The 27491-nt window shown below is 31.6% G+C and overlaps 6 protein-coding genes across 9 annotated transcripts; 3 read left to right on the top strand and 3 right to left on the bottom strand.

Moving 5' to 3' along the window:
* The first annotated feature begins 868 nt into the window (after nt 1–868).
* Nucleotides 869–6176, top strand: LOC114174680 (cysteine synthase-like). Its single transcript, XM_028059508.1, has 11 exons — nt 869–969; nt 1205–1251; nt 1344–1453; nt 1575–1632; nt 2196–2459; nt 2542–2679; nt 2829–2880; nt 3732–3811; nt 4731–4790; nt 4907–4987; nt 5874–6176. The coding sequence occupies exons 2-11, from the start codon at nt 1210–1212 to the stop codon at nt 5964–5966; spliced, it is 978 nt and encodes a 325-aa protein (XP_027915309.1). The 5' UTR covers nt 869–969; nt 1205–1209; the 3' UTR covers nt 5967–6176.
* A 452-nt stretch (nt 6177–6628) lies between these two features.
* Nucleotides 6629–7746, bottom strand: LOC114173020 (preprotein translocase subunit SECE1). Its single transcript, XM_028057210.1, has one exon. The coding sequence runs from the start codon at nt 7545–7547 to the stop codon at nt 7059–7061; it is 489 nt and encodes a 162-aa protein (XP_027913011.1). The 5' UTR covers nt 7548–7746; the 3' UTR covers nt 6629–7058.
* A 280-nt stretch (nt 7747–8026) lies between these two features.
* On the top strand, nt 8027–12472 carry LOC114173206 (pre-rRNA-processing protein TSR2 homolog). 3 transcript variants are annotated; one of them, XR_003602469.1, is made up of 6 exons: nt 8027–8269; nt 8572–10791; nt 10928–11019; nt 11559–11680; nt 11821–11987; nt 12250–12472. XR_003602469.1 is itself a non-coding variant. In XM_028057464.1 (5 exons), exons 1-3 carry the CDS (start codon nt 10593–10595, stop codon nt 11613–11615), a joined length of 348 nt encoding a protein of 115 aa, XP_027913265.1. In that variant the 5' UTR covers nt 10135–10592; the 3' UTR covers nt 11616–11680; nt 11821–11987; nt 12250–12472. The 3 variants fall into 3 exon arrangements, 1 of the variants encoding a protein (XP_027913265.1); XR_003602468.1 differs by lacking the exon at nt 8027–8269 and having other exon boundaries at nt 10135–10791; nt 11826–11987; XM_028057464.1 differs by lacking the exon at nt 8027–8269 and having other exon boundaries at nt 10135–10791.
* Nucleotides 12473–14857: 2385 nt separating this feature from the next.
* Nucleotides 14858–17472, top strand: LOC114173266 (protein OBERON 2-like). The gene is made up of 5 exons (XM_028057541.1): nt 14858–15052; nt 15439–15772; nt 16000–16478; nt 16554–16620; nt 16762–17472. The coding sequence occupies exons 1-5, from the start codon at nt 15017–15019 to the stop codon at nt 17160–17162; spliced, it is 1317 nt and encodes a 438-aa protein (XP_027913342.1). The 5' UTR covers nt 14858–15016; the 3' UTR covers nt 17163–17472.
* Nucleotides 17473–17872: 400 nt separating this feature from the next.
* On the bottom strand, nt 17873–18573 carry LOC114174048. Its single transcript, XM_028058790.1, has one exon. It carries the CDS (start codon nt 18516–18518, stop codon nt 18054–18056), a length of 465 nt encoding a protein of 154 aa, XP_027914591.1. The 5' UTR covers nt 18519–18573; the 3' UTR covers nt 17873–18053.
* Nucleotides 18574–21992: 3419 nt separating this feature from the next.
* LOC114171498 lies at nt 21993–26824 on the bottom strand. Of its 2 annotated transcripts, XM_028056476.1 has the most exons (7): nt 26655–26824; nt 26135–26240; nt 25737–25787; nt 25497–25541; nt 25298–25406; nt 23597–23876; nt 21993–22499 (listed from the first exon to the last, which is right to left on the bottom strand). In XM_028056476.1, exons 1-7 carry the CDS (start codon nt 26706–26708, stop codon nt 22290–22292), a joined length of 855 nt encoding a protein of 284 aa, XP_027912277.1. In that variant the 5' UTR covers nt 26709–26824; the 3' UTR covers nt 21993–22289. The 2 variants fall into 2 exon arrangements, with proteins under 2 accessions (XP_027912277.1, XP_027912280.1); XM_028056479.1 differs by lacking the exon at nt 25737–25787.
* Nucleotides 26825–27491: the final 667 nt, after the last annotated feature.

Below are 27491 nucleotides of genomic sequence, written 5' to 3'. Positions count from 1 at the left end.
TAGTCATATTCAACATTTTAAATACAATTTTGTCAGACATCTTTTATTGAAACGTGTTCACATAATATAAAATTTAAGAATCTACATTTTAATAAGAGTAACTTTCTTAAAAGCATAGTATTTTTATTAACAATTAATTAAATACTAAAAATTAAATCTTATAAAGCTTTTGGGTTTCAATAAAAAATTACAAATGTAAAAAAAAATGACAACTTTAGACAACGACTTTGCAATAGAAATGGAGCAAAAATGTTGGGAAACTAATTTAGTGAACAGCCTAAAATTTAGACAAAGGTTTCAACAAATTTTGTAATGTAAAATAGTAATTATATCGATGGTTAAATATGTTTTTATCCTTTGACTTTCAGTTAATTTTAGAATTAGTCAATTTTGAAACTTTGAACCACTTTAGTCCTTTATCTTTTGAAATATGTGTATTTAGTTCTTTTAACAAAAAATTGTTAGGTTTATTTGATATTTCGTATGTATTTGAGTTGTTCATATTGTTTGACACATTTTTGCTTTAATGTTAAGTCAAATATTATTATGAAACTTGCTTGAAATGTCAAATAAACTTAACCAAATTAGAATAAAAAAACTAAATCCAAATATTTTAAAAGATGAAAGACTAAATTGATCTAAAGTTTTATAATAGACTAATTCTAAAATTTATTAAAAATTAAGAGATAAAAATATATTTAATTCTTATTTAAAATATTATAATGACAAAAATATATTTAATCCTTATTTAAAATAATGTAATGGACTTATAAATATAATAAATAAGTTAAATTAAAAAGTTATTTTATTAATAAGAAAACTTAAATTAAAGTATAAAAAATTGCGTGATACTACACCGTTTTAGTTTCCTATAAATATGACTGAAATGTAAGTGTTGTCTTGTCAGCTTTGTGTACATCGGAGATCGGAGCTGTGCTTGCCGTGGTATCGTCGTTCCCGTTTCTAAAGGTCATTGTTGTTTTTTCTTTCTTTTTTTTTATGATCTTCCATTACAATAATCAAACTATTTTTCCTAATTACACATCTTAATTAGTGTTTATTTGTCCCTAATCAATCCCAATCCATCAATATCAGTGGTAGGTTTGTTACTTCTTCCTTTTCCTTTTAATGGGTGTGCATGCCTTTTGGTAGCTTTGTGGGCTCTATGCTAATAGCTTTTGTTTGTCTGCTTTGTGGTGACCAGATATAATGGCTGCTGAAAGGTCTGGAATTGCCAAAGATGTTACAGAAGTGAGTTTCTCACATTTGATGCCCATTTCTGCACTGTTTTTTGTGTTGTATTGCTAGATCGTGTACTGTTGTTTGATGTTTATTCCATGCAGTTGATTGGTAAAACCCCATTAGTATATCTAAACAAACTTGCGGATGGTTGTGTTGCTCGTGTTGCTGCCAAACTCGAGTTGATGGAGCCATGCTCTAGTGTGAAGGACAGGTGCCGTTTTTTCCGCTGTCACGAGTTGTGATTCCGAGTTTTAAAATCCATGTTTTTTTGGCATTGTGCTTGTTATGACTTTTCGTGATTTTGTGCTTGTTTTCTTGTTTCTGACTCACAGGATTGGGTATAGTATGATTGCGGACGCAGAAGAGAAGGGGCTAATCACACCTGGACAGGTTGGTGTACCTTTATAATTAAAGAGAAGAGAAGCTATTAAGAGATTAGGAAAGGTGTCATATTGAACTGCTGTGGTTTTGGGAGCAAAGGATGCGGTTTTTTTGCTGCCTGAACTTTGATTGTGATTTAAACAGCCATACCATGATTAATTCATTGCTTCGTGTAAATAATGATGTTCATGAACCTTCAATTATGAAGGAAGGAGTAAGACAAAGGTGGTGTGTTGCCATATCCCTTATAATATACGTAGAGGATAACTATCTGTTCAATTTGTCTTCAAGAGAACACTGTATATATGTCACGTTTCATTTTGACCCAAATTTTTAAAAAAATGTAATTTTTTTCTGTAGACCTAAGTGAAATGTATATCACTCCAGTTGCTGATATTTTAAATCTGAATGAATACACTGTTATTTAGCTTTTGTTACAGACTTTACAACTGTTATGTAGAATAGTTGGAGGTGGTGGAGTGAGAAAGGGAATTGTGGGTATTAATTTAGTATATCGTTGAGTTGGAAATTTAACATATAATTCTGATATTTGGTCTCTTATTTTACCAAAGAGTGTTCTCATTGAACCAACAAGTGGTAATACTGGCATTGGATTAGCCTTCATGGCAGCTGCCAGGGGATACAAGCTCATAATTACAATGCCTGCTTCTATGAGTCTCGAAAGAAGAACCATTCTATTAGCCTTTGGAGCTGAGTTGGTTCTGACAGACCCAGCGAAGGGAATGAAAGGAGCTGTGCAGAAGGCTGAAGAGATATTGGCTAAGACGCCCAATGCCTACATACTTCAGCAATTTGAAAACCCTGCCAATCCGAAGGTATACAAGGAATAAGTATATTTGTTCTGTAAATTGTGCACCAAATTCTTTACACTTTGGGCAATGTATACTTTTCTTGCAGATACATTATGAGACCACTGGTCCTGAGATTTGGAAAGGCACAGATGGCAAAATTGATGCTTTTGTTTCTGGGATCGGCACTGGTGGTACAATAACAGGGACTGGAAAATATCTTAAAGAGCAGAATTCGAATGTAAAGGTTAGCTTTTCGTTTTTCCCTGATATGCATGTTTAGGTACATTTAGGGATACTTGTGAGCAATATTTTTCTTGAAAATGGAGTTTCTGTTATAGCTATATCATTCTTTTTTATTTTTTCATGTACTTTACATCTTTTCCCTCTATGCAGCTGATTGGTGTGGAACCAGTGGAAAGTCCAGTGCTCTCAGGAGGAAAGCCAGGTGAATTATGACCTCTTTAATAATGTGTATTTTTTTCTTTTTGTGGTGAGCCATAAAACCCCTGCATTACTAGTTGATGTTTTATTTGATTTTCTTTGTTGTGTTTGAGAGCCATGTAAATCAATTGGAATAGAGTCCAGTTGAAAAAGGATGAGAAAGACTCAGGAGAACTTTAGGAGAGAACAAAAAACATAAAGCAAAAGCTTGCGTGTCCTGCTTCTACCCTTTCCTTTCTTGCCATTTTCTTTTCATGTTTTGCTGGAATTACAATTTTGGTTTATGATTACGATGGAATTTATTGATAAGTAGCCAAGCCTAGTGGATGGATTAAGGCATGATGATTAGTTTACCATGTAAGTGCTATTGACTGGCATTTAAAATTGATTGCGTTTTGTAGGTATGGTATTGAATACTATCATCGTGTTACTTTCCTTCCTATCGTCCATGAAAGACTGAGATTTGCTTATTCAACCGACCATAATATTGAAAGAAGATTAGTGCTAAGTTTTCTACATAATATAACACTCGCTGTAGCTTTCCTTGTGATTTTTTCTTGACACCATTTCTTGGTCACCTGACCAGATTGCTCTTTGGAGTTCGAACTAATGGCATACTAAACAGGAATGATATAAAGTTGATGTCACTGTGATTATACTGGCTTTTCTTCATGTTAAAATTACTCCTTTTTAAACTACATATCAGTTCCTATTTGTCTTTTCTTGTTTTTATTTTGTTCTTTTGAGGTTGTAACTACTATAGTTTTCCCAATTTTTCAGCAAGAATGAATCCTTAGGGCTGAGGTAAAGAACTTTATTTTCTAGTTGTGGTTAATTTGCATTGTGAATGTTCAGGTCCACACAAGATTCAAGGGATTGGTGCTGGTTTTATCCCGGGTGTCTTGGATGTCAATCTTCTTGATGAAGTTGTTCAAGTAAGTTTTAATCACTTCTGGATATTAATTACATTATTCAAGTGATCATGTAATCGTACTTCAAAAAATATTATTGATTATGAAAATAGTTATTTTCATTTAGGTTCAGTTTGGTTAAACTTAAAATAAGTATTTCTGAAATAAGCAATTTCTGAAATAATCATTTATTTAATAAACAAATATGATCTGCTTTTCAAACAAACGTAAAACTGCTTAATTTTAAAATAAGCAGATCAGTCAAACACATAAAAAATCTTAAACATGTTTATTCTATTAAAACAACATTTTCTAAAAATAAGCACAAGCAAGCTCATCCCTAATCATGTGCATATAGTTTTTATATCCAATTATTGATTTGATCTGGCTGTTTCCTGCTCCATTAGTGTGATGATTTTGATACAGTGTTTACTTTATCAAAGAAGATTTTTGCTATTGGTTGGTAATTTCTAGTTCGAGAACCTTTTAATTATTTTCTGACATAAAATTGTCCTAAAGCCCTATGGTTCTCGTCTTCCCTGGGCAAGTTCTGAGTGCCATGGATAAAGTTCCAGTTCGTGGGCAAACTACACACGATCAATAATTTTTTTTGTGCACTTAGTTTACATAATTATATCTAATCTGCTTAATTAAACTTCACATCACATGTGGATTAAGTGCTGATATCTTTCAAGATTAGGTGCTGATTTTGGTGCTATGCATACAAGTACAGATAGAATATGATTTGACATAAATATTTTACAATATACAACTTCACTTCTATTTGTTGTAATTGATTTTTTAGATGCATATTTGAATTAATATGTGAAAAAAAATTTGTTATTGATGTGTTGTATTTTATTAGAAAGCTATCGAATATCTAGTCTTTTCGCAGTATTTGTTTTTAAAGTTGCAATAGTTAATATTCCATCAATACTGGCAGATTTCAAGTGACGAAGCAATAGAGACTGCGAAACTTCTTGCGCTTAAAGAAGGCCTATTTGTAAGTTCTAAACCTATAGAAACTGCCAAGAGCGAGCCCCTAATATACATTGTGTTGAGCATACTTTGTATTGGATAAAAATTAAGCCGGTTGAACCACATTGGATCTTGTTGTAGGTGGGGATATCTTCTGGAGCTGCAGCTGCTGCTGCCATTAAGATAGCAAAAAGGCCAGAAAATGATGGCAAGCTTATTGTTGTAAGTTTATCATATCCCTAAAATTTCCGTGAAGTATTTAGATAAGTAACATAATTGTAGTATAATTTTAATTCGTTATGCATTATATCCATCAAATGAACTGGTGATTTCTTGGACCACAGTAGCATCGATGGATTGATTTTTTGTCCTCCCCAAAATGTATATTTATGATTACATTTCGTGTTGATGTACATATGTATTTTTTTTACGTAGACATCTAATTGAAACTCAACCCCATTACTCCACCATCATCATATTCATTAATATGATGTTGCAACAGAGTGAATCTCTATTGTATGCCTATCTAAAATAGTTTTACACTAAACTAATAGTGCATATGAATTAAATTCTTGCATGTTAAAAAACCAATAACTTGCAAAAATAGTCCAGTTAGATGTTTCCATTGGCAATAAACAAAATGGAATCAGTGAACTCCTGGACTACATGGACTTCACAAATGGGACGAGTTTATGTTTGACTTTTAGATCTTTTATTTTTTAGAAGTGCAAAAAATATCTGTTAATGATTATTATTATTGTTATATTAGGTAATAAAGAAAACTAAATATGTTGATATTACTTGTTTTGTGTATTGTCGGTTGCCGTTGCTTGCTGCAGTAGTAACCACTATCATGGTAATTTTTTGGTAATATAATCGTGTGAACAAGATCCAAGTATATCAGAAGGTATTGCATGTGGAATTTTGACACCGATGGAGCTTTTCGTCTATGAATACTGGATCAGCGGTGGAACTGATTTTATGCGAATAAGAAAACATGATTACTTAGCTTTCACTGCATTTTCATGTTCTGTTCTATTTTTTCACTTGAGCAACTGAATCTATGGTGTGTTTCTCTGAATTACGGTTCTATTTCGATATGGTGCAGGCTGTTTTTCCCAGCTTCGGAGAGAGGTACCTGTCCTCCGTGCTATTCGAGTCCGTGAGACGCGAAGCTGAAAACATGACTTTTGAGACCTGAATTCCCGTTTGAGGCTTTCACCTGTTTCTGAATTTTCTTGTAAACCTTATGCAGGATTTAACGTAGATTGTTAGAGTACTGTTTGTGTTTCTAAAATTAAACAAAACTTGCTCCAAAAGGCTAAAAATAATGTATCAAAAGAAGAGGGAATAAAGTTGGCCTGGCCTCCCAGAACGTGTTATGTGAAAAGTTCGGTGTGTAATTTTTTTATTAATAGTCTATTTTTTTAGAGAAAATCAGTAGAAAGTCCTAATAAAACCGGTGCCTGTCAGTATATGACGAGCATAGTATTCTTACAAGCAGAAAATGGTGTGAAAAGGAATTCACGGTGAAGATTATGTGAAAAGGAAATTATGGACAAAATAATGTTAAATTAAGTTGATTAAAAGTCAATACCAAAATAAATGATGATAAATAATATATTATATTTCATAATAATTATTTTATTCAATAGGCTTGATGGATTAATGTCAATAACATAGTGCGCTTACTATTTTTAAGAAAAGAGTAACGAATTTATCAACAAATATAGATAACCATACTTTATGTAATACCTTTTTATATATATATATAAAAAAAGCCATTGAAATCACACATTATTTTTAAGTGATTGATCTAAGAAACACTGAGCCATATTAATATTTATTTTTTTACGTAAAAGGTTTGAACTTTTACAACAAGATTATATAAAATACATTTGTTTTAATATGACACAAGTTTCTTCCTAAACAACATCAATATCTATTATTTAGCACTTGTAAATATGAACTTTGAAAATGTTAGGGGAGCCATGCCTACTCTGTCCTTCAAAGCTCTGCCTCTGAATACACACCACTAATGAAAAAAAAAAAAAAGCAATACAATTGAATAGCATAACGTCACAGGGAAAGAGATGGCAATGGTAGAGAACACCTTTGGTGAATTTGGCAAGGGGGTGAAAGCAGTTCAATTTAGTTTGGTAACACACCAACATTTGATCGATGCGATTCAGATTGAACAGCACGCCAATCACCCAGGGAAGGTCCATCATGTAGCAATTGAAAGGTTAGTGACAAAAATTGCACGATTTTTGGTTTCGTTTAGTCGAGTGTGTCAAGAGAAGAAATCCTGAATCCCTTTGCCTGCAAAAACCCGGTCAGAAAGCTCGGCTAAAATGGCATTGACAGTGAGCAAAACGACGCTGGAACCAAAGATCACGCCGAGAACTACGCCGCTGGTACCCAAAACCTTCCCGAACGTGGGCCACTCAATCTCGTCGATCTCACGCGCCACCCCGCTCAACAAACTGTCCTCCTCTTTCTCCTTCCTCTCCGCCATCGCCTTCTTCAGTTCCGATGCCAACTCCGCTTTCGACTCCGCTTCCGGTTCAGGCTCCGAACCCTCCTGGCTTTCCTCCACGACGCCGGCCACCGGCACCCGGCGCCTCTCAGGGAGCAGCGATATTCCGATGGAAGTGAGGGGTCGGGGCTTGAAGAGGACGGAAGCGGTGAGCGTGGGTCGCAAAGAGTGGGGAGGGAACCATGGAAAGTGCGAGCTTGATGTGAGCGGTGAGCGTAGGTGGTGGAAAGCCTGCACAGCCATCAATAACTAAGCACCAAAGAAGCAACGATTTTTTGTGCTGAGTTCTGTTGTGGATAACATATTTCTCTGTCTTCTCTTCTGCATTCTCTATTCGGGTCAATCCTAACCCATTTCTCTTATGGGTTAGCTTCTGTGGTAACAGATCATTGCATAAATCATTATGGGCCTCTAAATTGAAACAAATGTAGTTCCACTTGCTAGTCTTACTTGGATCATACTTTTCATGCATTATTTTTCCTTTTCAAATAAGAAAATGAATCATGTGCACACAAAATGTACATTAATACTTAATATTCGAGAAAAATAATAAATGTATATAAACTGTATCATGTGATAAGAAAATAAAATTAAAATTAAAATTAAAATTAAAATTGTAGACAAAATAAAACTATATGTTTATAATTGTTCTTCAAATAGTTAAGTTTGATTTTGTAAGGTATTTTAAAAATAAAATGCAATCTTTTGTATTTATAGAATAAAAAAAGTGGATGAGGGCCCGGGCCCAGGCCCAAATAGAAAAGGTAAAGCGTGAGGGATATTCGGGCCAATATATAGGAATAGTGACACCGCTTTTTGTTCTTACCACCGTCTCCTCTCCTCTCCTATTGAGCAGAGGTGAGTGCGGTGGTTGTTGGTGGCTTCCATGGCGTTTGTTGAGTGAGGCAGTGATGGATGTTGACGTGTCCTGGCGAGGTGTTTCTGTTGACGCAGCCATGGACACTGTCTCTCTCTCTCTCTCTCTTTGCTCTGAGTCTTACTCACTCGCTTACCTTTTCTTGCATGCAACATGATGTTCAAGTGTGTGAGGCATAGCATGCATCATCTCAGATCTTGCATTTGCCTATGATCCTTTATGAACACTCCTTTCTTTCTCTTTCTCTTTCTCTCCATCATCATCATCATCATCAACATCACCTTCATAATGGTTAAACATAATGTTTTTTCCATTTCTCTTCTTCTTCTTCTTCCTTTTCCTCTTCTGGATATAGCGAGGCAGTGACGATTTTTCCTGCAATTGAATCAGGCACCCAGAGAAGGAGAGACGTGTTATGTTCTGCTCTGGCGAGGCGATTCACTCTGTATTCGCAGCCACGACATCGCGCTCTTTCCCCCTCTCTGTCTGACAAAACCTAAATCTGAGCCTCTTCCTTCAAAGATACGTTAATTTCCTTTCTTCCTACTAATTAACGCAACAACAAAACCATTATTTTCCCTAACTTTTAGATCTATTTGCGGTTTTATTCATATTCCTTCTGTTTCCTACTACATTTTTGTGTCATTTCTTTGTGATTTATTTGTTCCCCAACTTTTAGATTTATCTGTGATTTTATTCATATTCGTTCTTTCTTCTACTCATTTTTTTGTGTAATTTATTTTTGTTTGTTTGTGAGTAAAGAGTGACATGCTGATATTTTGATGACCGTCTATCTGGTTATCCCAATGAAGTCATTCAAATGCAGGAATTAAAAAATGCTATCTCTATTAGTACACATTTCTTTGTTGTATATCTCAGTACTACAAACAATGCCAAACAAATTCAAGTTGATTTGGGACTGCTGTACACATGATCTATTTTTATCGTCAATTTCCTTTCTTTTGTTCGTAAATAATTAGAAATTAAGGGAGCGATAGATGTATGATGAGATGGTAGACATTTAAATTAAAATAAACAACAAACAGTATCTCATTTAAGAATTAAAATAAATAATGTTTATATTAACCACTTAAAAATGGTAGACATAGTAGTTTCAATGCTTGCAAAGCAAGTTGTTCTTAGTATTTCAAGAACAGGCAGACTTAAAATTTCAAGGAAAGACGAACAGGCATATGGGTCCCTTTCCTATTCTTTACATCTTTCAAACTCTTTGTAATTTTTCTTGTCACCTAAAATTCGGAGCTCCAAATCTTAAATTCTCTTTTATGTACTTTTTCTTATGATATTCTGGTTCCAACAAAGTTTTAACTATGAAGTGTAAACAATTTAACGAAATCGTTTCTCATGAAATAATGTCTGTTTTGTTAAGATTTCAAATTTCAATTTTTTTTTTAAATTACACTATTTTTGTGGTTTAAGAAACAAATTACCAAAATTGATAAAAAAATTTGTGAAGGTGTGGCGTGAGAAAACAGGGTAACACTAATTGATCAAGCGAATTTTTTCGCAAATAGTATTATTCATCTGTTTTTTGTTTCTCCCACCCAATTCTGGTGAGAAAAATGCAAAAAAATTCGTATGTCGGAGACGAATTGGCATGTGACAGTGCTCCGATCTTCTCTTCCACAAAAAAGAAAAAAAAAAGGTTAAAACCGTAAATTACTAATCTTCCAACAATGAAGAATAAAGAGTACTAGTTGAAAAAATAAAAATTCAAAGGATTTTTTTTTAAAGAAAATTATAAATATACACTCTTCTATTTTCCTATACCTTTCTAACATTTAATAAAAACAAATATTTTATTTTTCTGCTTGATTGATTTTAATTTATTTTATATATTAAAATAAAAATACTCTTTTCTTGCTGTTAAATTCTAGAGTAAAAAGATATTGTGTTTATGTATTTCGTTATCCATTGATTATTTAGTCTATTGATCTATTTTTTTTTTATTCTTTAGTTTACGATTTTTGTTATATTGTTTTTTTTATCTTGTTACATGTTTTCAGTTTATTATATTTAAGACTAATGTGTTTGTAATTTATATGGTTTTTTAGAATTTTCTGAAAGATTTTATAAGTCTAAATAGGTCAGAGCTGAATTGAAATAATTATAAGTCTAAATAGGTGGTTTATCTTATTTTTACCTTCAATAAATGAACTACAAAAAACAATGGAACTATTTTTTTTTCTTTTTATATATTTCATATATAGAAAGATGAAAACAGAGTAATGCAATACTTTTCTCTTCACCTCATCGTCTTCAACATTTTTCGCATCTGTGTTTCTCATGCAATTCATTTCGTATAAATACAAGCATGCATTTTCATTCATTATTCACCTCTGTGTGTTGTGTGAATATTTTTTCTCGCAACACACACGGAGGTGCCTCAAATGGATTCCAAGAATTGTAACCATTGCGAGAGAACAGAGACAAATCCTACGATTTTGTTGCAGAAGAATATCATTTTGCTTCTTTCTCGTTGGTATGCCCTTCAAATGGCTATTGAAAATCAATGGGGTGGTTCTGACTCTCTTCAGAAATCGCAACAACTTTCTGCTGATTTATTCTCCTTGTTCTCTAAATCCAAAGGTTGTAAACTGTTTTTCAATTCGTTTCTTCTCTTGTTCTTTCCATTCATTTCGGCATATTTTACTTCTCAATTTTCTCTTTTGTTCTAACATTTCACCAATGTCTCTTTTACGTGATTTATCATCTAAATTTTCAGCATTGGTTCCTATTGAAGAATTAGAAAACCTACTCTATGAATGTATGTTGCTTACATTCAACACAGAGATAGAAGATGGCAGTATTGAACAGGTACATCTTTCCACTTTTATATTTTATAATTTTGTTCTGTGTAAGATCCGTGAACATTGTTCCTCTGACATTCCTCAACATTTTCCAAGGTTTTCACGTTCTTAAATTTTTCAAATATCTCAAACTTTCTCGTAGGATAGTGTTAAATGTTCCTTTATTATCTGCATAATTTTTATGATTGCATGCTTCTCCATTGGATTTAAAGAGACGATTTACGCGTCATTAATTGTCTCTAGACAAGGCATAAAAATACAGGAACATGACCACACACACAAATTTTGTTTAAACATGAGAAACAGATTAGAAACAAGTTTTATTAAGGTTGTTAAACAAAAGCTTGGGGAAAGATAGTTGAGTTTTTTTCTTGAACCTTGCATAGAATTGTGTTGTTATGAGTGTTCTCGAGAGTCTAAAATACCTTTTAACTCTATATCAACTAGCCTAATTTTATATAAAAAGATTGTGCCCTTTTTAATTTTATGTTGTTATATTAACATCATTTGAATTCTGCTAATAATGTTCCGAATGATGCATAACAGGTAGCAGAACAATTATTGGCTATTCATGAAGAATACTTGCTTCGTCAATCATCTTAATATTTCAAAGAACTACACTTCGAAATAGTTAGAAGGTTTTTCACTTCAGAACAAACACGACTTTGGTAAATCTCGTTAACGTTTTTCAATTAGTAGGGTTTTGTCAACAACTTATATGCTTTTAATTAGTTGTTTAAGTATGCAATAGCTAATGAATAATTTACTATAACGTTAAAATGAAGTTTAACTATTTTTTTTTTCTCAGGAAAGATGATTATGTCTAATTATGTCTAAGGAGTTCATTAAGAAACTATCTGCTATTGCTCCTACAAAGGAAGTGGGAAAAATATTGCAGAAGATAATAGTTAGAATAAAGAAATCTTTCATGATTACAATTGAGTCCACAACTCAAACACAGTGCAGGTTCGAAAGGTAAAAATCTTCAAATGATTCATTCATATCAACGCATGAAAATTTCAAAATATTCCTATAACATAATTATTCATTATCCAATGGTTGAAAATGACAAAATCATATATATATGTCATGAGTAATATAATGTGGAATGAAATAAAATCAAAGTTGATCATGTCTTTCATATAATATAGATGAATTTCATGAATGATACTAAGGATAGAGAAGCAGTTTTTATTGTCAAATAATTATTGACTAAATTAGAAATATGTAATTGAAGGGGAAAAGTTTTTGCACCTGGAGCACGTAAGTTCCTCGCCTCTCAACCGCTGTTGTATATTATTGACAGAGTTGTTAATGAAGCATTTCAGTTTGTTGCATATGTGAAATTTTTGGTTCTTGAACTTTTTTTGTATTGAGGATGTCACTCATAGATTGGATATCCAATAGTTGTAACTGTTGTACTCAACAACATTAGTTGTTTGCAATAAAATTTTAGTGATTGAACGTAAAAGAACTTCAGAAATCTATTGTTACTATCCAGTTCCAGATAGTAAATAAATAAGTTATACACGTTTAAGTCTTTAAGATTAAATGAAAAGTTCATATATGTTATATATGAATATTCATAATTTCCACTTTATTTTCAATCCATTCGTATGGTTATATAATTGTGTATTAAAAGCCACATACATGATAATAATATTGATAATTACAGGTAGAAAAATGTGTAATGCTTTAATTAAATGTGAAATAAGATACAATTATGATATTTATTTGCACCTGAGACTCATTAGTAGAAAAAGCAATAATAAAATAAATTAGGAACAAAATACCAAATAAATTAATTAAGGAATAATATTATTTACATAATTAAAGTAATGATATACAAACTTAAATTAAAAAAAATAAAACAATTGTATTATAAAAGTATTGAGTAAAGTTAGTATTTATTAAGTTTAATACATTAAAGAATTATAAAAATTATGACTAAAAGTACATATATACTTTGAAAGTGATAATATATCTACTAAATTATACTTCAATATAATTATAATTAGAGCCGATAAAATTGGTTACTGTACTTGACTGGTTAAGTCCATCATGATTGTTTAGTGATTAACCCAATTGGTTATAATTTTCTTTTTATCTTAAAAAAAGTTAAATTTGAATTTTAATTAAGTGTAAATAAATTTAAGGCATATTATAGATTCATTTATAAAAATATTCAATGGAAAGAAAAGATATTAAAAGAAAAAAAAATTACATTAAGTTAATAGCTATGACTTCCGTCATTTTATCTTTTTGAATTTTTATTTTATATATTTTTACAAGGTTGTATTTGTTTTAAATATTTATATAAAGTTGTATAGTTTTATCGAATCCATTATAAGTAGGGGTGACAATGCGGGCCGACCCGACCCGTTTAGGCCTGGCCCGCATAAGGTCCGCACAACGCGGGTTGGCCCCCCCCCACCCCGCATACTTTATACGGGCTGAAAACACTGGCCCGTCCCGCGTATTTTTTGGCCTGCGGGCCCTCGGGCCGGCCCACTTTTTTTTATTTTTTTTTGTTTTATGATAAAACTTTCAATGTTTAAAAATTGGGAAACTTTAAGAAGTTCACAAAATTAAGTAAAGACTTTGGAGAATTAGATGATAAATTGATAATTCAACATTTTCATCATATTCATACTATGACATACACAACACAATGTATTCTTTAAATTTTAGCACATTAAAAATTACATAATACTTGTCTTTTCCAGTTATACAAGAATTTGAAACGTTAATGCAAGAGTCCGTAAAAGAAGTAATTAATATACACAAATGTAAGTTTTTTTTTTTATGCGGGCTTGCGGGCCGGCCTCGCGGCCCGTGAGCTAGCCTGTGCGGGCAGCGGGCCTATGCGGGCTGAGCCCGCACGGGCCTGCGGGCTCACTACCCTGACCCACCCCACGTTTTTTCTGCGGGCCTGCGGGCCGGGCCCGCGGTCAGGCCCTAATTGCCATCCCTAATTATAAGTCCATCATGATTATTTTAAAATTTAAATTCATATATCAATTTTAAAATTGACAATTTTTTAGATCAAATTTTAATTCAAAATAATTTAAAATTATTACATTTTTTCTGAGAACAAATTTTATAATGAAAATTTGCTGAAATATTTTATATTCCATAAAATAGGAAATTAATTAACAATTTTAAAAATAAAGTGGTTTAAATAAGAATAAATAATTTATTCTTTAAGAGTTTCAGAGTTTCATGTTGGAGCGTGAGTAGGAGGTAAATTGAATTTTTAAAAATTCAATTAAAATCTAACCTAAATATAAATAATTGGATTGAAATCAAATTCAAAATAATATTTGTATAGAAAAACCAACTTGAATCTATATATATACACAGAAGTTTGATGAGTATTTTGATACTTTAGAGAACAATCTTGTTATGATGCCTCGTTGGATCATGTGGCTCCTGCTGCTGCCTGGATAATCAAATGATGCAATGCTACAACCAAAGGGTTTCTGCCTCGTAATCAACTTCCAGAAATTGCAACACTTCACTGAGTCTCAGAAATATCATCATTTTCATTTTTATCTCTTTCGTCTCTCTCTCTTATCCATGCCTTGGATCTTATGCAGGAACGAGACAAAGTGCTTCTCCTAAAGCTGCAAACCGCAGTCTGCATATGTGAAGGAGGCATGTGATCATTTTTTTTTTCTCTCCTAGCAATACTTATGAAAAAGTTTGTCTAAACATGATAAAACTTTAAACAACATATAAACTAAAATGGAATATTGACTTGGAAAGTTAGATTAATGTTTTACTTCACATATAATACATTTATCTGATGATCTATGTATTATGAGAGTTGCTGAATCTTTAGTAAGGGTATATATTCTGTGATTATATCAATGTGTTTGATAAAATTACTGAATAAGAGACTGTTATGAAGACACATTTATTATATTTAGTACATTACATGATGTTCTTGGGTTTTACATTCTACTGTTTCACTCTGGTATTCGTTCCGTTGTAATCGATTCATGCATATATGGTCCAAGTTTCAAATTTCAAGCATGGTAATTACAAAGATAATCAACTCAGGATTTGTGTCATTTCTTGTAACCTCGATTGTATCAATTTCTGAAACAGCAGTGCGAAACGGACACCACTGCACCGCACATCTTCACCAACGAAACAAATCAACCAATCTCCCATCTTTTCATTTCAGACGCTTGTTAAGTAATTTTGACAAATGTTTTCTACTATCTGATTCGATCCTAACAGCACCTATTCTGTCAGCTTTCGTTTTTCTGCACGATAACAATTCCAAGGTTTTTCATGCATTATGTTCTATTGAAGCACTATAAATCTAAGTAGTATCAGTTATAGTTCTAAGGAAGAATCAGTATAAACCCAGTGAGCAGATATTGAGATGAAGAATAACCGTTTTTCTCTTTTCCAGCCAGTGGCAGCGGAAGTGTATGGTGAGGGATTTCCATACGCACCGGAAAGTTGGCCGGAAAAGGGTGATGTTTGGGGATGGAGAACTGGCCGGAGAGTTGTCCCTAACGGTAATCACTTTCAGGATCGGTATCTGTATTTGCCAAATCGATTACTCCTCTTGTTGAAGGAAGAGAAGGAAAATCCAGGGTCAGAATTAAGCACTTCCCGCAAGCAACACATCTTCGCCAGCAAGCTCGCCGTTAAAAGCTACCTCGATAGATATTTTCCTGACGCCGATCTTAATGTCTTTTTCTCTTCCTTCTCCTGGAAGATTCCCGCTATATCTGCTTCCGGTCTCTTTTCTCCTGTCACTTATTCCTAAACAATATCCAATGTTTTTTTTTTTTTTTTTTTTATTTCATACGAGGATATCCTTTTCCTCTATCAATTTCGTGTATTTTCGCTCTTTTAATCTGTGTTGGCCTTTTTCCTGTTTTACGATGATCCTCAGAAATCAGCGACTCACTGCTACGTTTGTTTTTGCTTATGCTGTTCTGTTCTGTTCTGTTCTGCATGACAGGCAATGCAGTCCCTATAGCTGCTGTTCCTCTTCAACAGATAGCACAAGATGAAGAAGCATGTGACTCCATGCCGTGTGATATCTGTTGTTCTGAGCCTTTGTTTTGCCGTGCTTGTTGTTGCATGCTTTGTGGGGAAACTGTTTGTGCAGATTATGGTGGCTATAGTTATGTCAAGTGCCAAGTGAATGCTGGAAACGGAATCTGTGGCCACGTTACTCATGTTGAATGTGCTCTCCGATGTTCTTTGGCTGGCAAAGTTGAAGAAAGTGTTGTGCTAGATGCAGAGTACCACTGTCGACGCTGTGATGGAAGGACCGACATGATTTCTCATGTCAATAATCTTCTACAGACATGCAAATCTACGGATTTGCATGACCAAATTGTGCAGATTTTGAATCTTGGCTCTTGTCTCTTGCGTGGTTCGGAGAAGCCCGCTGCAAAGGAGCTTCTGCGTCGAGTTGAATTGACCATCTCAAAGGTATTTTCAAAACGTATCTTACTTTTTCTCTTGCTTATTGTGAAGACTCATGACCAATTTGAGGGTTTGCATCAGCTTAAATTTATAACCAATCTTGAAGATATCTGGAAGGAGGATGAAAGTGTTATAGCTCATTCTGCAGGTATTATCTCTAACAGTTCATTTTTACTACTGTAAGGTGTCTGTGTTTCTTAACAGAGTGACCATTATGAAAAATCTTGTACATTATGGTGTTGGGTGCATTCTTCTTAACATATTGAATAGTTTGTGTTTATTTTATAAGATAATGGCAAAGATGTGATGGATGTGACAATTGGGCATTCTGAAGTTAACACGGGTTTGGAATCTCATAATTTTCTGCCACTTTCATTGAAACTTGAGGCCGAGGTAGATGAGGTTCTTCAGGATTTTAGAAAGTCCCAGGAGCTTGAATATAAGGTGGCTGAAGAAACACTTCAAACACAAAAAACCTATCTTCAAAATCTGTATCGGCAACTGGAATATGAAAAAAGTGTATTGGCTGGTCAAATTTCATCATCTGCCTCAAAGGTCTCATCGAGTGCTGTAAGAGAAAGAAAGAAACAGATAAAACGGGAGCTGGATAAGTTTGAAATGATGAAGAAGGTAGCCAATGGTTTTAGCAGGACACCCCACAGTATTATCAAGAAACACTTTTTGCTTTAAAGTGATAAATCTTCTGTGACAGTTTGAACTTTCTCCAATTTTCACTGTTTTAGTAGCATTATAGTGTATTTGGTGTTATCATCTTGGATGTTTTTGCAAACAGAATCAAGTGGCTTCTCTGAAATCTTAACATTAACACACATTTCATCTACAAAGTCATAATAATACACTCATAAACAACAATCTTACCTACCTGTGACCTGTGAAGGGTTCATGACATCGATAACTTAGCTGTTATTGCGATCTGTTGAAACATTTTGACAGTGGTTTCTAAAAATTGTTATGTAATAATTTTTTAATTTGTAATTTTCTAAATTTTTAACTTTTTTTTAATTTATAATTTTAAGTAACTCCACAAATTGTTTTATGACTTTTACATTCGTATTATTTGTATATTAATAAAAAAACTCATATTTAGACAAATTAAAACAAATACTCAATTTAAAAATATAAAAAACCTTTAAATAGAAAGGGATACATTCAAAAGAAAAAGAAAAATGAAAATACACAAATTTCTAATTATTATACCTTCATTGGTTTAATATATTTATATTGTTAAACTAATAATTTGTCTATTAATTACCATTACCAATAATACAATACTGCCACTGGTTTTCCTCTTATCTCTCATAGTTTACTTGTTGACTCAATTTAAGATGACCCAATGGTAACACAAAACATGTAATAATTTAAAAAGCGTAAGAATGATAAAACATAAAAACTACACAGCACTGTTAATCACGTGCTACTACTATGCAAAAAAAAAGGTGTATTTTATCGGAGAAAAACAACGGCAGAGAAACACTACAGTATCTCCAATTCAAGAACAACCTTCAAAAATAGTAACGCAAGTGAGAAACTAAAACGATGGAGTTAAGTAGAACAAACAAATCACTGTACAAGCACGGGTGTAGAAGCAGCGTCCGTGCCTCTGAGGCCATCTTCCTGATCACGGACGCTCTTGGGCACCGTAACGACGAGTTCGCCGCCGACCACGGCGGCCGTGGTGAGGTCCGGCCGCGTGGAGTCCGGCAGGCGGGTCCTCCAGACGTCGAGGTTGAGGTCTTCGAAGGGAATGCGCAAGGAGACAGTTTCCCTGACGACGACCTTTGTCATTCCGGGATGGATTTGCACGATGTGGGCCTCCACCGGTGCGAGTTCCGGTGTCTCCGCAACAAATCGGAAGCAGTTAGAGGCTTCATGGAGGGACACGTCAGCATCGGCGGGGAGAGGGAGTTGCAAGACTCTGGTGAAGACGTGGGGGAGCCTCCGCAGCTTCTTGGTGGCGGCCGCCGCCTCCGCCGTGGAGAGAGGGTTGAGTTGATTTTGGACGGCGATGTTGCGCTTTCTGGCCATTGCCTATTTACGAAACGTAACTCTTCGTATTCAATTCAATCGATTGGGTTTTGGTGCACGTAAACACTATAAAACGCGCTTTCCACTCTAACCTTCTTCCTCTTCCAAATTACAATGTTACCCCTCTCAATTATTAAAGGAAAATCACTTTTTTGAAAGGAAAATGATAAAATAAGGTCATTAAAAATATAAAGTTTGTTGTAATTATGATAAGTAAAACAAGATATGATAAATGATTATATAAAAGTTATCAGGATTTTCAATATATCGTTATGGTATACATTATGACTGTTTAGTCAAATAAAATCAAGAAAATTAATATTATAATTAAGTTGATAAAAATTCATAAGATTTAAGGATATAAATTTTACTTTCTTAAAATATATATATAATTACATAAATTATTAAAAAAAATTAATTCCTTCATTGCATTACAAAAATTATATATATACAATCAAAGGTACTAGAAGAGTTTAAATGAGTTTTATTTTAATTAAAAGTTATTCTGTCAAAAAGATTAAGTGCAATACAAACAAAAATTATTATTTTTAATTAAGTTTGAGTTTTATTTTAATTGAAACTTTCATCCTTAAAAAAAGTGAATAAATGTTGTAGTTAACAATGTTAACTTTTAATTCTGTTGTATTTGACATAGAAAAAAGATTAAAAAAAAATCCACGTCATTTCATAATGTTTGATTTCACGATTAAATAGTATATATGAAGTAATAAAAAGCTATTAAAATCAAATATAAAAGGCTACAATATACGATAATAACTTCGAAAGGCTATAATATAAAATAAAATCAAAAACCTCACTGGTTTAAAACATTATCTTTAAAAACAATTAAGAAAGAAAGGAATTCGGATTTACCATAAAAAAAAAATGCTTAACAATTTAATAAAATATACATTAATGTTTAATCAATATGGATTGATAAAAAGCAATACTTTCAAATTGTGCAGATGTTTATACAATTGTCTTACACGTGAAATAAGGTTTAGGGTTTAGTATCAACAAATTAAATTTTAATTTAATTAGTATTAAGAAAATATTTTAATATATGCTGTTAAAAAAATACCACTGGAGGTGAAAAGTTATATGTTGTTATTATTATATATAAACATAATAACTATAACATAATAATAATTATTATTATTACTATTATAATAAAAATTAATAAAAATAATGACGTGACAGAGCTACTTTAACCATTTTGTGTGGAGAACGCGTTTTCGTACAAGCCTTTCTTTACCTACAAATTTCGTCTGAATTGCATGAAGTTGTCTAAATTATACTTTTTCCTTCTTTTTTTTATTTTTTAATTATGACTTTGGTAATTTTTTTCTATATAATATTATCTATTGGAATAATCCTTTTTATTATTTTAGTAAATTTTAAAATTTATAAACATTTTTTTTTATTTGATCCACAAAATTGTATCTAATACTCTATTTAAAATATCATTAATAGCACTTCATACCATTCCATTTTTCTCCCTCCTTACGTTTGACGTATGTTATTAATAATAATTCATGGAAAAAAAAATATTGATTTCCTGTTCCACGATTTATGATAATTAATTAAAACAAAATCATTAAACATAATTTATATTTGGAAAATACTTTAAGATTATTTTACTAATAGATTTTAGTCTGACAATGAAAACAAAACTAGTAAGTTTTTATTTTTTTCATTTTTCAGAAAATTTGAAAAACATTACGATATAAACATAAAGATTTGACACGTAGAGACAAAGGAGGAAGGTGCTGTGATAGTTCCCTGGAGAGTGAAACATCATAAAAAGCTTCTCTACCCTCAAAACAAATCGCAAACAACAACAAATAAAATTATAAATAAATACAAGTAAAAAATACTTTTTCTGTAAAAAAAATATATTTTAATCTATTTATTTTACTCACTTTTAATTTATTATTTTAATTACCATTAGATCATCTTTTTTATTTTTTTTAATAATATAATAATATAATGATAATTGAAATAATAAGTTAAAAATAGATAAAAAAGTGAGTTAAAGTATATTGTCCTTCTGTAAATTACTCGCATAATGTAATATTTTTTGGTTTTATTTTCTTTTTATTTTTAATTTTTACTGTTAACCTTCTCTTGTTAAATCAAAACCAGAATATGTCATCACTAATAATGATGATGTTATAAAAACTGTCACACTGAGATATATTGAAACTAAAATTAAAATTATATATTTATACAGAATAAAGTATTTATAATTTTGTTTACAATTTAAAAGGAGGATTTATGATTTCTCAGAACAATTACATAGAATTTTTATAGTTTTGGTAACGTTTAATGAGATTTTTAGGACTATTCATTACCTATTTAATATTTTTAAGCCCAATAATTAAAATTTTACATTAAAGAAGATTGATAATTAAAAAAAATTAAATAGAAAAAGCAATGTATTTAATTTACTACTGTGAGTTTTCGAAAAAAAAATACACAGTTAAATAAAATTAAAAGATAAATCAACACAGTCTATTAATGTTAAAAAAAATACCAATTTAATTATTTTCTAGTAAATTATGAGATTAAATATATATATACCCTAAGAATTTGCCAAACAATTTTTATTTTTAAATTAATATATATATATATATATATATATATATATATATATATATATATATATATATATATATATATATATATAAAAGATTACTCCTATATGAACATTTAATTTTCAATTTTAATCTTTAATTTTTTTTAATTAATATAATTATTTTATCAATATTACCTTTTAAGTGTTTATTTGTTTAAATTTAACTTATTTTTTAATTAGCTTTTTTTTTTTAATTTAACTATTTTTTAATTAAAAAATTGCCAACAAAATAACTACTTACAACAAAATTATAAAAAATATTTATCTTTAATTTTATAATTATAATTATAATAATAACAATAATAATACTTTTATTATTTTGTTTTCATTTAAAGAAATGAACCCATATACTGTACATGCATTTTCATTAAAAATAATTATTTTATCAATTTTACCATTTGTTTAAATTTAACCTTTTTTTATTTGTTATTTTGTTTTAAATTTAACTATTTTTTTAATTATAAAAATGCCTATAAAATAAATAAAACTTATTTATATTAAAATTGTAAAAATTATTTATATTCATTTTCATTAATATTATAACAATAAAAGATTCTTTTTTGTTTTCAAATTTCATAATACCAATTATACCCTTTACAATATAATTATTTATTAAATTTTTAAAAATTAACGGTGACTTTTACCTATTCTCTGTAAAAATGTTTTTCTTTTTTTTATTCATCAACAGTTTTATATATTAACTTAATAACATTACACTGTTATCATCTACTAATATAATATATTTATATTTAAAAGTGTATACACATGCGTGATTGCCATGTGTTCACGCTAGTATTATATAATAACAATGTGATCTATTACTAAAATCGTAAACATTGATAATATATATGTATTATTTTAAAACTTAAGATTACTTTTAAATGATAGGTTGCCATCTTTGGTGGAATTGTTGAAAACTAACAGGCCTTACTCCACCAATATCAAGCCTATAGTGTTTACACAATTCATTGATTCTTGGCTCTAGCAACAACCTTCATGAAAGTTCAATAATTTAACCTCTAATTTATTTACCAAATTAAAGCTAATAGAGTTTCAGGTTCCAACTAATAAACTGTCCCTGTGAGATAGGAAATGATAACAGTACTGTTTATTTGGTTTGAAGGGTGATTGATCTAAACAGTTGCTGTAGACTCAGAGTTGGAAAGGGTCTCATGATCCCGCATCCGACGCCTACGGCGAGATCTTCTATGAACCCGATTTTGTGTTCCTGATGGCTGTTTATTGGGGGAATCAGAATTAATAGTGTTTTCCAAAGGATGAGCATAACCAAAAACACAATCAAGAGGGTCTGGCTCCCACGAAGTATCAGGTGCAGAGTTTATCTGTAATCAAATGTATACCAAAAAATTATTATATGCAAAAGAAAATATCCTTCTGATCGATCATTTTAATTGTCATTTTCCGGTGGAGACAATATCATTTTATACTAGGCACAGTAACTTGTTGCCCTATGCTATAAACAAACACATTTATTCGAAGTTTTAATTCTGTAAAACTAAAAACTACTTTTAAATAGAGAGATATTTAATATGACCATATAGTGACGTTCTTTTGAAGGGAGATACAGGAAAATCTTGGCATAGATTCGGCACTATTAAGTCAGTGAACAAATGCATACAAGACATCAGGACACAGTTTTCAATACAAAATTTTAAGATAATAAATTTATAAGTCTTTTACTTATATACTAATTATTTTACTCGTAATTACCCACAACTTGATCTTGCCTGGAATTCCTAACACATTTTCTGAGTCCTTTACTGCTACTGCACTCACAACAAATCAGTAATTTTTACCTTGATTCTTGTTAAAAAGATATTTTTCAGTTTCTCAATTTATACTTTATTTATATTTACATTTGGTTTTTCCCCAAACTTTTCCAAGCTTCAAGTTGAATTGAATCCCGAAAGATTTTCCAATTTATTTTTTACCGGGTCGATCACTTTGGAACTCGTGTATAAGAAATCATCATTTGATTGTGAGTGAGACAACTAGTGAAGCTACAGTATGTCTGTACCATTACCCTTCCCCTCTAAAACTTTTGCAATGGTTGCAGCCACCAGTGAAACTACTATTTTCTTTTTCTTTAAAGAAAACAATAAACAATAAATACACAGACATTTTGCAACCCATTGACATATTACAATTGAGCTTAAATCAAGTTTATTTTTCCTTGAATACACACAGTACTCAAGGAGGGTATGTAACTAACTTTCTCAGTGTGCACAAATGAAGTTTGACAGTTCCCACGCCCTTCCCCAAGGCATTTGAGAAGACCAAAGCAAAATATACCCCCCCCCCCCGGTGTCCCCAACACAGTCTATATCCTTCTATCCTTAAATTAGTTAGAAATTACCATATTTAACTACACAAAAAGCTTTAATTAAAAACAATAAAAGGGAAGTCTAAGAATACTTACAAAAGTATGCTTCGTCTCAAGATTTGGTTTTTGGCTGTTGGTGACATTTTCAGACCTGCCTTGGGATTTATCATTAGAATCATTATGAGAATGGTCTTCGGATTTATCATAAGAGTCTTGATCATGAGTCCTATGACCATGGACTGCCTCGCTAAAGAAATTCCGGTATCTCCATCTTAATTTAGGATTATTACTCGAATCATCAAAAATCCTCTCCAAATAGAAATGCTTAGACATAAGCTGCATCACGGAGGGATCATTCTGGTATTTTGTCACCATTCTGACATTTAACAACAATTAAAATGTGTAAATGAAATGAAAATCAATTGAATCAAAATAATAATGAAATACGAGAGCCCACTGGAGATTGAAACTATTTTCTCTTTCCATGTCACCCCAATTTAGTTAAAAAGCAACCGGGAGAAATACATAATTTCGAGGGGGACATGGGCAGTTCCAACTGCAAAAATGATAATCATATTTCAAGCAAAGTAACCCACTTGGTGACATACTTTAACTGGTTACAACAAAATACAACAGGTTTTAATTCTCAACTCATATATTTTATAATTAACTGACCATGATTAGTATTTTTTGTACGTATTTATCAATCAAGTTAAAAGTACTGTGAGTCCTGGTGTTTGTATTTGAAGCCACTCTTGCTCCTGTTCTTTGTATAGGTTTAATTAATACAATTTAGACTTTGTACTGCCCTCTTATAGTAAGTTTTGCTTTTATAACTACATCTTATTTTAAATATGAGGATTGAAAACTGGAAACAAATTTGACATAAAATCTCAAACTGTACTGCCTAAGAGACTGTGTCAACGAGGTAACTGCTAAAATGATATTACATGTTTATTTAAATTCAAATTGGAAAAAGAAAAGTTGTTCTTTGATCAAGTGATACCAAAGACCAAAGCTATGTTTGTAAATGCTAGAAGGACCTAAACTAATAGAAGAAGAGGAGTGGCTAAGCACTTCAACAAGATAACTAGAATGCAAAAGACAAGTGAAAAACTTAAATGTGGAAAAATCTCTACATTATTTGGAATAATTTCAACTACCATCAAATTCTTATACATAAAATTTAACAACTAGAACACTACAAGGTATCAGTTAAATCCCATAGCAATTTTGTTTGGACTAATAATAGTTGTGTTTTTAACCAATAAGTCAACTGGGGGATGGGGGATTTTGCAGTTAAAACAGAAATGAGTATTTGGATTACCATATCAGAAATAAGGTGACCATTCATAAGAATTGTAACACAAAAACACTATAATGGTCACCTTATTTTCAATTCACCCTAAATACTCCTATACCAAGTAATAATAACCTTTCCTTGCTTTTAATAACTCTTCACCATCATTCTCATCAATCCTAGACTGTCTTTGACATTATTTGAAACAGGTCGCCTATATTCCTCCATTTAATAGCATACTTTCTACTTCTATTCAGAACGTATAATTGACACTTCACATTGATCTTGTTACACAAAAAAACCTTTGTAGTTTTAATCAGCCACCTATCTACACAGCGCGGTATAGTGGACTAAAGCTAAGCTGAATTGCTCTGCTTATGACAGCATTTACTTTATTGCCTACCTAAAGAACTCCAAAGAATGAGATGGTAATTGGAACTTATAGCACAAATAAAAAATGTTTACAAAGTCTGAGCAACTGAGAGGAGAAAACCTACATATTCGCTAACTCCTTCTGCAATATGCTACCATCCATTGTAAGAATCTGATCTGCACGAGAATACAAGATTCTATTACCTAGCCAATTTCCAAAGATAGTACCAGCTCCTGCAAAAGGATAAGACAACAAACAAGACTTACGTAGGAAGGCCTTAGTAAAACACTAGAAACAAAGATACAACAAGTGGTTTCTCTTACCGACTGAAAGGTAGGTTCGAATTGCTTTACTGACATTCAAAGTTGCTGCAATAAAGGTATAATGCTCATGGTCATACTAACCCCAATGAGAATCTGCTGTGACTATGACAGTATTACAAAAATATGTAGGACTCTTCCTGGTTATGCAACTCTAAAACAAGACAATGACCTCCTCCCCCATGGAGGGGGAGGCCCTAGTAAAACTGTAGAAATAAAGATACAGCGAGTAATTTCTCTTACTGCCTGGAAGGTCGATTTGTAATGCTTTTGCTTTACTGAGATTCCGAGTTGCTGCAATAAAGGTATAATGCTCATGGTCATACTAACCCCAATGATAATCTGCTGTGACTATGGTAGAATAATAAAAATATGTAGGAATCTTCCTGGTTATGCAACTATAGCATAAGAAGTAAGACAATGCCCCCCTCTCCATCCATCAGGATGGTAAGGTAATAGAACAAAACTTTTTTCTTTTTTTATTTATTAGTCACCAGTGCTTGGATTAGTCACCAGTCGGATGACTTTTAACACCTTAAGCATGCAATGTCTCAAAGCCAAAAATTTCTTATATTAAAACAATATTCACTAAATCATTATAAATTAGAACCAGACTAAGTAAGGATGCTAAAATCACAAACCAGTCCATGCTGCTGCACTCCCAGCAAGTGCACTAGCAGTAAAATCGCTCACAAATCTAGTTTTCCAAGAATGAAGAATATTAGCTTCCTGAGGTGTCAAATTTTCCTACAAAAGAAAAGGACAGATATTTACGGCGTCTATCAAGTCCATCATCAACGAACTTTCACAATGTGTGCACGAAAACCTTTTCAAAGATATTTGAAGGCAAATAATCATGTCGTTTTATGATGATCGCCAATTAAAAGAAACTGATTTTAACTAAATTTACTCCAAATGTAAAAGCATTTATCTGGAAGTGCAAGTTGCATATCCAAAATAAAATTAAGTGAAGAAAACACTGAATCTGTGCTCTCAGACGCCAGAATCAAGAAATGGTAGTGAAAAGTAGAGAGTGTAACAGTAAAACTCGGAATTAGCCTGATCCGGCATATGCATTGACACTGATTTGTTAAAAATGAATTGAAGAAGAAAGAAATTAAAAGCCCTAGCTGAAGAGAAACAGGGAGATAAGGGAAAAACCTTCTTGGTAATGAGAACTTTTTCAAGATCGGCCAATACTCCAATCAAACTCATTGCGGTTCCTTTTCTTCTTGCTTCCTCTCAGTTTCAGTTTCTCCTTCTTTCGAAAGTAAAGGAAACATGAAGTGTTAAAATAAAACAACATAAATTCATCACATAAAACTGTTGTATGTGGCAATTATCTGCCTTCTTCATTATTTTATGTTGTAATTTTTATAAATATACTACATATATTATATAAAAATAGGATAATTAAATGTATTATTTATTAAAATTATGTTATAATACAAAAATCAGTTATATATTAAATATCCTAAGTACTTACTGTTAATTATGCATAAAATATAAACAATTATTCTTTTCGATCTAGGTTTTGTTATTATTTATAATCTATAATATTATATAAAAAGAATTTTCTCTCATGTATTTACATTTCAAAATACTAATTTTACTCTTTAAAATATGATTATTTATTAAATTTTTAAAAATTTACCGTTATTTTTACAAACTTTTTTATAAAATTATCTATCTCTACTCTTCTCTTTTTTTCTATTTATCAACAATTATTTTTTCACTTTATTTTTAATAAATATAATTTTATTTTATATATTAACTAAATAACATTATATTATCATCACCTACTAACATAATATTACGTATATTTAAAAAATGTATATACACAAATGCGACAGTGTCCGTGTATACGCTAATAATATATAAAGAAAATATTTTGTGTCACATTTCATGAAAATAATTTTATCCTTAATTATTTTAAAAATTAATTATTTTATAAATAATTTACTTTTAATCATTATTCTAAAAATATTTTTTATCTTA

Source organism: Vigna unguiculata, chromosome 2, assembly GCF_004118075.2.
Source record: "Vigna unguiculata cultivar IT97K-499-35 chromosome 2, ASM411807v1, whole genome shotgun sequence".
NCBI classification, from domain to species: domain Eukaryota; kingdom Viridiplantae; phylum Streptophyta; class Magnoliopsida; order Fabales; family Fabaceae; genus Vigna; species Vigna unguiculata.
The sequence above is the reverse complement of the archived record's forward strand: the minus strand, read 5'-3'. Positions and strand labels throughout refer to the sequence as shown.

Coding starts and splice junctions, on each gene's coding strand:
- LOC114173266 (XM_028057541.1), top strand. CDS start 15,017: ATGCATATATGGTCCAAGTTTCAAATTTCAAGCATG. Junction 15,773..15,999: donor TCCCGCTATATCTGCTTCCG/GTCTCTTTTCTC, acceptor TCTGCATGACAG/GCAATGCAGTCCCTATAGCT. Junction 16,479..16,553: donor TTGAATTGACCATCTCAAAG/GTATTTTCAAAA, acceptor GGTTTGCATCAG/CTTAAATTTATAACCAATCT.
- LOC114171498 (XM_028056476.1), bottom strand. CDS start 26,708: ATGAGTTTGATTGGAGTATTGGCCGATCTTGAAAAAGTTCTCATTACC. Junction 25,542..25,736: donor ACAAATCGACCTTCCAGGCA/GTAAGAGAAATT, acceptor CCTTTATTGCAG/CAACTTTGAATGTCAGTAAA. Junction 23,877..25,297: donor CAGAAGGAGTTAGCGAATAT/GTAGGTTTTCTC, acceptor GTTAAATGTCAG/AATGGTGACAAAATACCAGA.
- LOC114174680 (XM_028059508.1), top strand. CDS start 1,210: ATGGCTGCTGAAAGGTCTGGAATTGCCAAAGATGTTACAGAA. Junction 2,680..2,828: donor AGCAGAATTCGAATGTAAAG/GTTAGCTTTTCG, acceptor CCCTCTATGCAG/CTGATTGGTGTGGAACCAGT. Junction 2,881..3,731: donor GCTCTCAGGAGGAAAGCCAG/GTGAATTATGAC, acceptor GTGAATGTTCAG/GTCCACACAAGATTCAAGGG.
- LOC114173206 (XM_028057464.1), top strand. CDS start 10,593: ATGGATTCCAAGAATTGTAACCATTGCGAGAGAACAGAGACAAATCCT. Junction 10,792..10,927: donor CTTGTTCTCTAAATCCAAAG/GTTGTAAACTGT, acceptor CTAAATTTTCAG/CATTGGTTCCTATTGAAGAA. Junction 11,020..11,558: donor AAGATGGCAGTATTGAACAG/GTACATCTTTCC, acceptor GATGCATAACAG/GTAGCAGAACAATTATTGGC.
- LOC114174048 (XM_028058790.1), bottom strand. CDS start 18,518: ATGGCCAGAAAGCGCAACATCGCCGTCCAAAATCAACTCAACCCTCTC.
- LOC114173020 (XM_028057210.1), bottom strand. CDS start 7,547: ATGGCTGTGCAGGCTTTCCACCACCTACGCTCACCGCTCACATCAAGC.